The sequence below is a fragment of the Lemur catta genome, chromosome 12 (assembly GCF_020740605.2).
Source record: "Lemur catta isolate mLemCat1 chromosome 12, mLemCat1.pri, whole genome shotgun sequence".
NCBI lineage: Eukaryota > Metazoa > Chordata > Mammalia > Primates > Lemuridae > Lemur > Lemur catta.
In genome coordinates this window covers 44848172-44857794 of record NC_059139.1, presented here as the reverse complement: position 1 = coordinate 44857794, position 9623 = coordinate 44848172, and the positions used below count along the sequence as shown (strand labels likewise).

General features: G+C 43.6%; 1 protein-coding gene across 1 annotated transcript; it reads right to left on the bottom strand.

Moving 5' to 3' along the window:
- Positions 1-5195: 5195 nt before the first annotated feature.
- Positions 5196-7441, bottom strand: CARTPT (CART prepropeptide). Its single transcript, XM_045565680.1, has 3 exons — positions 7152-7441; positions 6661-6744; positions 5196-5739 (listed from the first exon to the last, which is right to left on the bottom strand). The coding sequence occupies exons 1-3, from the start codon at positions 7308-7310 to the stop codon at positions 5632-5634; spliced, it is 351 nt and encodes a 116-aa protein (XP_045421636.1). The 5' UTR covers positions 7311-7441; the 3' UTR covers positions 5196-5631.
- Positions 7442-9623: the final 2182 nt, after the last annotated feature.

The following is a 9623-nucleotide window of genomic DNA, read 5'->3' as shown; positions in this document are numbered from 1 at the left end:
AAAGAAAATTTAAACTAACGAGTAGTTGTCTATGTAAATGGTTTGTTTTTTGTATCTTTGAGAATGCCTTTTACAGAAAAAATTAATCAAGTGCTTCTTTGGTTTTTAAAGTTAGCCTTCAACTTATTAAAGTTATAAATTTAACAACTTAGTTCTTTCCTGTTTTATTCTTGGATCTTTTTATATCCTTCCTAACTAGATTTAAATTAAGTTCAATTGAAGTGTGTAAATCTCTCATGTCTCATCTGCTTCCAGTCATAATTGTAAGGTCATTTTAAAATCATTTAAAAAATTGAATCAGTAATTAAAGTCTTCCACCCACAAAAGAGTTTAACCAAATCTTCACTGACGTTCCCTCTTTATAAACTGTTTCAAAAGACAAGGAAAGGGGAGGGGAAACAAACTTTCCAATTCGTTTTTTGAGAGTGTTATGGCCTAATACCAAAAGTAGGCAGTGACAGTACAATAAAAGAAAATTACAAATCAATTTTTCTTAGAAGCATAGATATAAAAATTCTAGTTTATATATTAACAAATTAAAGCCAAATATGTTATACAATTTGTCATAACTAAACAGAGTTTATTACATGAATGGAAAAACACCATTAGAAAAATCTATCGATAAAATTTACCACAGTCAACTAGATAAGATGAATGATCAGGCAGCACATATAGCCCTGAAAAAATACAGGGGAGTATCTTTATGATTTGAGATAGTATTATTCTTAAACTAGGCATAAAACATGAAATGTACGGTTTGCTACATTCAGATTTATAACTTTACACAGTAAAAGACACTGTGGTAAAAAGAGAAGTCACAGATGAGCAGGAGATATTTGCAACACATATACCAATAAGGAAGTAGTATTCAAACTGTATACTACAGAATGTCAACAAATTCATTAGAAAAAGATAACCCAATCGAAAACAAAAAGTTTCAAATGTAGGTGTGCTAAACTTGGAACTAAAACCATTTAAAATTGTGCATATCTATACCCCCATGCCATTTTGCCATAGATGAGGGAAAACAACACACAGACCAGAAGGGTTTGGGGAAATCACTGCTTTAGACTCCTCCTCGACAATGTCTCCTGTGTCCCTCCCATCTGTCCTCTCTGCCCTATCCATGCGGGTTCTCGTCACTTCTTTTCTAGACTATTATGATATCCTCCTGCCTGGGCTTTCCATCCCAGGTCTCCCTCTCTGGTCCCTCCTTTCATTTGCTATTAGGTTGAGCTTCTTAGAGTACAGCTCTACTCCCCAAGAATAAAGTCTTGGCCCCTTACCCTGGCGTTCAACACTCTCACAATCTGCCCCCCCCCCCCCCCCCCGCCTTATCTCACCTTTCACCATTTTACACTCTATGGATTCAACCAGTACTTAAGTTATTTATAACTGCATTCTCTTTCCCCTGTGCATTTTCATTCATCCTACTGCCCACACCTTAAATGAATTTTCCCTAAACTTCACCTTTTGATATACTATGCATACTTCAAAGAATACTCAAATACCACTTTGTCTACAAGCCTTAATAATTCACTTCTTGTGCCCTCCAAATTTGTCTTTCTTCTGTCCAGTGTTTCAGGCAGCACGTCCTATTACAGTGAATCTCTCACTCTGTGGTAGAAGCTTGGCCATCATCAATTTTTATACTGTTGCCTGGTCAGGTGCCAGGTGGGATTAATAGTGTTCAAAGATCTGGAACATCTCAAGGGATAGCAGGACCAAGAGTGAGAGGGTGGTTGTTCTGGTATCAACTTTCAGTCGTCTTTGTCCCATTGATGCGTAAGTATAATTCTGTCTGGCAGATGATTGAATGGATAATTTGCTTTACTTCCTTCTCAGCAGATTTTATATCCTACTTTCCTTGAAAAGCAGAGCCATATAATAACTACCCCCAACTTCCTGTCAATCCACCCACAAAGTCACCTGCACCTGCACACATCATATGCCCTCCCCCACCTCTCCCAAATTAATCTTTTTCCTGGCTCTGAATCCCACCCTCTCACCCCTGACAAGAGCCTCCCTTCATCAATTACTTCCTCTTTCTATTAAATTTTTAATCTCTTCCTTTCTGCTGATCCTTTCCCTGCATATAAGGGAAGACCAACTAGAAATATTTACATAAACTATTCTTAGGCCAAAACAGTTGTACTGATAGGCCCTCAAGAGCAGAAACCCTGAAGAGCACAGGCATGCTCAGGAAACTACAGGAGAGATTAATAGATCATAGACACACATTGGCCAGACAAGACAGAATGACACTTATGCATCAATGGGGCAAAGAAGACTGAAAGTTGATACCACTGAAAGTTGATACCAGAACAACCACCCTCCTCACTCTCAGCCCTGCTATCCCTTGCAATGTTCCTGATCTATGAACACCTACTAATCCCACCTGGCACCTGACCAGGCAACAGTGCACAGCTGAGGGGCCCTGAAGACCTAAATCCCGTGTTAGACCTCTCCTCATCTGGCATTTATTTTCTAAGAGTCCATGACCTTCTTTCAGTTCCTCGAGCATGTCAAGTCTCTCCTGCCTTGGAACGTCCATACGTGCCATACCCTCTGCCTAAAGCACTTTACCGTTCTTCTCCCTCTTTCCAAACCTGTCCTGGTCATGACTGGCTCCTCCCTCAACCCCCAGCACAGATATCACCATTTGTACCTACAATGTCTTATAATCTTCATTTGTTTGTTTCTTATTAAGTGTCTGTTCTCCCTGCGGATTATAAACTCCATGAGGACAGAAATTATGTCTGTCTTGTTTATCATTACATTCTCAGCACCTACTACATGCAAGGCACTCAGAAAAGTGTGGAATGAATATGAATGAATGAACTATATTAAAAACTAGCTCTGTGTGGCAGAGGCTTTAGGAGAGGAAGCTTAGCAGACCCAAGGATCTTATTTATACTATACAGTCCTAAATCCCCTTCCCTAACTACACTCCCCATACCCAGGTTTGGATGTGCCATTATCAGGATTGGGATGGGGGGAGACACAGGTACACAGGTACACTAAGTGTCTGTCACAGCCCTCCAGATTCTGGCATAGGGTGAAGGGCATAATATCAGCAATTACAGTGGGAAGTAGAGCGGTCATGAGGAATTGAGAAAAGTCATCTGGTAACTTTCATACATCATCTCCAGACCCCTATGAGAAACCACTGCTCTAGGTATATCATTTCTACACTTTGTAATATTCCTCAGATCTTTAGATGTAGCCACTGGTCAGCTCACAGAGAACTGACCTTTCAGCTAATCTCAGATGGTCTCTGGGCCTCACATGTAGGTGACTACTTGTCTCATTAAAACTTTCTTCGTCTTTAACGTTCTCGTCCCCCATCACAGGGACCTTTAATCATTAAACATACTGAGGCATTCTATTTGAAGGGGAGTTCTAATATTGAAAATGGGGAGGCAAAAGTTACTTCTAACAAGCCATTTAAGATTAAATGCTACCATCATTAGTGTAGAACATCAGTAGCACCATTAATTTAAAATCTGGGCTCTCAGACAGAATTTTTTTCAGGGAAAAAAGAAGCTTTTTCATATGCAACCCACACATTACCTATCACCAATCTCCCATAACCACTTGTCTGTATCCTTTATTCTTATTAAACAAGAAAGGAGGGATGATAGAGTAGAGGTACGGGTGGAGGGGATAGGTTAAAAATCATTTAGAGCACAATTAGTATTCCTTTCCTTCAACTCCAAATTCTTCCAGCATCTCTTGCTTTTGGGGAAACATTTCAGGATGAAATAGAAAGCAAATCTAAGTGTTATTCCTGAGAGTCCTGTCTGTTCAGTAGTCAATGACTAAAACAATTTTCTGATCTGATCTATTTAGGGCTGACATAGATAGGAACAGTTAAGGGGCTCAAGAAGAAGATTTTAACTGAAATCATTTCTGGAAAAGTGGGATGTGAAACTATTAAATAATTATTTATAGTTTTTAAAGATTAAAAGATATAACATTTTAATCACACATGGGCATATCAAAGAGTAATTCAAATGGAAATGAAACTCAAAAAAATAAACATTGCCCCCCCTCTCCCAGTGAGCTCATTTCTATTAAAGAAAAAAGTGATTTCTGGGGAACTTGTGAGTCCAAACAGCTTGTTGATTGCCCAGAGTGGTATGGAGGAAAAAGACAAATCTTTGAAGTCAAAGAGATTAAAGCTGAACTCATGATTTAGGGTTGTATGATTTAAGCAAATTCCATAATCTATTTTGGCCTCTGAAAAATGGTAATAATATCTATCTTGCAAGATTAGCTATGTTAATAATAATAAGAACACTGCAAATGGTAACTCTGCATGAGAATAGTTTCTATCAGCATATTCTATCTCCCCATGAATCAGTAGAGAGATTTTATTTTTCAATCCTGCTATTATACAAGTGCCTCTTGAGTTTGGATTTGAAAGCTGTTAGCATTTGTTCCTCTCATGACGCTGTTCTTAAATGTTACTTAGTCTAGTTGAAACCTTTTAAGATGTGACCTCAGATTAAGTACCCAGAAACATTTAAAGGCTTCTAAACTTCACATTTAATATTTTTGTATTTCTTAAGTTGTATTTGTCCTCCCCCCCCCCATTTTCATTTGTTCCTCTCAAAACTATTTATTGGAATGACTCAGTAGGAATGAGTGGGTCTCACACACTTTGAGCACCTGATATAGCAATTTCCCTTCCTTTGGGCAAACAACAACCCCCCACAGAGTCCATTTTTTTAATCAATGTATATTTTCCAATAAAGGAACTGCCAAAACAAAAGCTCTGATTTTTCAAATTGCTTTTAATGTAGCTAAAATCTGAAATAATTTATATTTTATTTGTCTCACTGTTAAAATGACAGGGTCTGGCTAAACATAAATCATAAACAAAATCATATTACCTCGACCCCAACCGTCTCCATCTCATCACACACACACACACACACACACACACACACACACACACACGCATATACACACACCCTGGCACAGAGCCCACGTCACTGCAATCAAAGAAACATAGAGTGTACCTAAGCTGTGTGGCAGTCCCCTAATTAATGATCAAAACTCCTTGGAGCTAAGGTGCTGCTCTCCCAATAGACTGCTATTTTTGAAATATTTCTCTTTGAAAACAACAGCGTGATTAATCTCACCATTCCCATTTAAATTTCTTATGTAGAAACAACAATACACTTTGAGCAATTATTAAAAACACTTTATTATGTATAATTTGTACATGCTTCAATTTGTGTTGCTTAGGGTGATTTATTTTTCAGGTTGTAATGTCATCTACCAAGATGAACTAGATCTAATTTTCATTCTGCCATGCCACATACAAAAATACAATTTCCAAAGCAAAGTTCCCCTTCTTTACACAAAGGTACACAAGAGTTTGTCAGACAAATGAAATAAGAAAAGAATACTTTGCACACGTATCAACACCATACAAGGCATTATCCTTCACACAGTAACATCTAATGTGTTCTTTTATTTTTGAAACAGCAGGAAAAGAGCCCCTTCCCCTCAGAGAGAAATGCAAACTTTGTTGCTAAAGCCAAATTCCAGGGATGAAGGTGTGGTCCTCTCGGGGAAAGTAGAGGGATTGGGGACCTATGGAGGAGGGTGGACGCCCCTTCATAAGCACTTCAGGAGGAAGGAATTGCAGGAAGTTCCTCGGGGACAGTCGCACAGCTTCCCGATCCTCGCGCCTTTGCGCACCGCGCACTGCTCCCCGGCGTCGCACTGCAAACAACGCAACGTGTGGTCATCTGGCAAGAGCAAACCCAGGCTCCCAGAGGGCGAGTCTCCCAATCAACGCAATTTCTGCCTGCTGAGAGGGCCAACTGGACTCCATCCCAGTTACCAGAGGCCTTAGTTAGGCCTGAAACACAGCAAGCTTTGTGCTTATAATTTCAGTGAGAGGACATTTTTTTAAAGGAAATTTAAATTATAGGTCCCCCCCTACTTTCTTCCACCTTTGGTGGGTGGAGCACATTTCCTGGCTCCTTTTCTTGCTCATTCAAAGGAAAAAAATCAACCAGACCTTTTTTCTAAGAAATAAACAACAGACCTACACTTTCTCACAACCCCTGTTCCCTGCTTTCCCACTTCCTCATCCCGAGAAGGAAGATTAAAGAGAGTGTGTGTGTGTGTGTGTGTGTGTGTGTGTGTGTGTGTGTGTGTGTGAGTGCGCGCGCGCACTGTGCATTTTACCGGGAGCCATCCAAGGAAGGTGAGCAGCCCCGACTGAATCAAGAATTTTGATCAAAGAATTTAGATCAAAAACACTGGCTACACTCCGGAAGGAAGCAGGAAGAAATTGGGGGAGCAAGAACTGAGTTGATGCAAGGGGTCTTCCAGCTCAGAGAATTCTTCCTGATATGAAACTAAGAGCTCAGCTTCAGGAAATGCTCCCTCCCATAGAGATTCTAGAGCTCGTTCCTGGCACACCTGTTCAACTCCCCAAAACAGCTGGTCTGCCCTTTGCCCTTAGAGACCAAGGCACAAGGGCTGGCGGTGGAAGCAAACGGGAGCCCTCAGAATCCTGCAAACCCATGACCTGAGTTATTTAGCCACATTCTAAAAAGAAGGTCATGTATAAGATTCAAGGCGGTGTGTTTTCTCGTGTAAAAACGTGGGCAGGTGGTGACCTCAGAGCCTTACCATGGGGACTTGGCCGTACTTCTTCTCATAGATCGGAATACGTTTACTCTTGAGCTTCTTCAAGACTTCCTGCAGCGCTTCGATCTGCAACACACCGCCCCGGAGCCCGAAGTTGCCGCCTTGGCTGCGAGCCCAGCCCAGGTGCGCACTTCCAGCCCTAGTTATAAGGATCCCCGGACCCCCACACCCTCTGCGACGGGACTCCCCGGACTGCGGGGACGGTCGAGGGACTGGAACTTAGAGAGCGCTGTCCCGGGCACTGATCGCAGGTCCCGGAGCCGCCGAGGCTCCTGTTGCTCCGAGGGGCCGGGACCAAGGACTCGTTCTAATGACTGCCTGGAGCCTGTGGGCTCGAGACGATCTTCGGGTGGCAGCGAGTGCCCGGGCTTTGCGCTCAGCTCCCCGCGGCCGGACCCTGGGAATGGGAGTGGGGGTGGGGGGGAGGAAGGCAAGCAAAGGAAGGGGGGGTCCGGGGCGAGGGGAATACCGACCAGCTCCTTCTCGTGGGAGGCATCCTCCACGGCGGAGTAGATGTCCAGGGCTCGCGGCTGCAGCTCGGCGTCCTCCTGGGCGCGGGTGCCCAGCAGAGGTAGCATCAGCAGCAGGGCGGCGCCCAGGAGGGGCAGCAGCCGCAGGCGGGGGCTCTCCATGGTGCTGAAACTCGTGGTTGCTGGGGCACCCCGCGCTCCCGCCTTTTATACTGAGCCCGAGCCCCCGTGCAGGAAAGAGGGAGGGGGCGAGGAAGGAAGGGGGTGTGGAGGAGGGCCCGGGTCAACCGTCTGTAGGCAGCGCTCTGCCGGCGCTTGACGTCAATGCCCGCCGGGCTCCAGGCGCCTGGGAACGAGGCTTTGCGCACAGATGGGCTAGAGCGCAGAGAACAGGACCCTGCGCCCCCAAATGCTGTCAGCCCCGAGGCGGGGGACGCTCCCCGAGGGGGCTGAGCTGGAGCCAGAGGGGCAAAAGGTGAGGGATGGGGAGCGGGAGGGGCCTAGGAAATGGAAAATGCCTTCGGGGCAATGCACTAGCAACAGAGTTGCTTCCCGGGCACGGCAGCCCTGCCTTGCCTCTCACCCCAGCCCGAGTGTGGCAGCAACAAGGGGGTGCCGCCTCCAGACAGTCACGTTTGGGGGGCACCTTACTAGGCACTCTGTGGGGTCGGGGAGGCAAACAGAACACACAAAAGAAGGAGAAATCATGGCCTTGCCCACAATGAGATCTAAGATGGAATCTGTGTGGTGATACTGAAGAGAAGAGAGGAAAAACAGGCCAACCCCGACTCCGCAGCGGTGTGGGGAGTGCAGAGAACCGGACTTCAGTTCCACTCCTGGCTCCAGTACTTACAAGTTATATGACTTTGAACAAAATAAAGAACCTCTCGGCCTCAGCTTTTTTTTTTTTTGTAAGACTGGGATTAAAAAGATGTACCTCACAAAGTTATCAGTACAATGAAATGAGAGAGATTAGGTATGTAAAACTCTTGGCCCTTAGCACAATAAACACTATGCCTCCCTGTCCCTCCCCTTTGAACGCTGAGGCTGCCCAGGCATTACGTGCAGTATCTCAGCTTTTCCTCAGGGCAAACCAGCCCCCACCACCTACCCCTGGCACCCAGGAAGCCAGTGTAGAAAAAAAGCAAAGGGGTGAAAAATGCAGCTCCCTGGTTATGAAATATCTCCAGAGATCAGATATCAATAGTAAGCCAGGTCTGAAAACACTGTTGGTTTTTTGTTTGTTTGTTTGTTTGTTTTTGTTTTGTTTTTTAAGGTTAGGGTCCTTACAGCCTGAATGCAAATGGAAGTATCCGTAGAAGAAGCAGATGCTTTCCCACCTAGACCTAGAGACCAATCCCACCTGCTCGCTCACCTGACTTCTTTCACCCTACCTTCTTTCCTTCAGCTGCTCCTGAATCCATCCTCTCTTCTCCATCCTAGTCCTGGACAGATGCCTCAGCCTACTTAATGTCTACCCCTTAATCCCCACCCATCTTTTCTTGCCTTTCTCTAATCCATAATTCATTGCCAGCAAAAGTATTTCCCCCTTAAATACACTAACAGCTCCCCATCTTACTAAGCATTGATTCTAAATTCCTCACCCAGACTTGCAAAGTATTGCATGGTCTGCACCCCATCCCCACCTCATGTTCTACCACTTTGCCCCAGACACAGCCACTCCAGCCTCACTGACTTTTTGGTCCTCTAACAAGCCAATTTCATTCCCACTTTGATATCTTTGCACTTACCTTCCCTGGAAATGTCTTCCTGCACATCCAAATGGCTCACTGCTTCTTGTCAATTAAATCTCAGTTTAAATATCTGTGACTACTCAATCTAAAGTATCTACCAGTTTATTCTCCCACAATTATACTGCTTAGCAGATGATGTGGGTCATTAAGATAGTTTACACATAATATGTGTCTGGCTACCCCAATTATCAAGTACTTAACTGTTACTCAAATGCACACTGTGAAGCAATTCAAGAAATAATGTCTCTTCTGGTGAATAGCACACATATTAACAGCATCAAAATATTTTGCTTTGGGGTAAATCCAACTTGAAAATGTATCTAACACCTCCCCCAGATCTGCTTTTCACACATACCTTTTGATTCTGCACAACAGAACTTTAGTGGCAGCTCATTTTACTGTTTAAACCTTATAGAGACATATTGGCACTCATTGCAAAAACCATCTCCAATGATCTTAAAAGTGTTCTAAGCTTCAGAAGAAAAATAAACCCAAATAAGGTTCTAGCCTATCCTTCTTCAAGAATATGAATATTCCCAATGCAATACTTTCTCTCAAATTTTATTCTACCCAGACACAACCCATAGCTTTCTCTTTTTGCTACTTCTATGGGAAAAACAACTCCAAAGTTCAAATCCTGCTGATATTGGGTTGGTGTTATCATCTTCATATAATGAGGGTACCTCTTTAGCTGAGGGTTAGGGAAAGGACTCTTGGACAA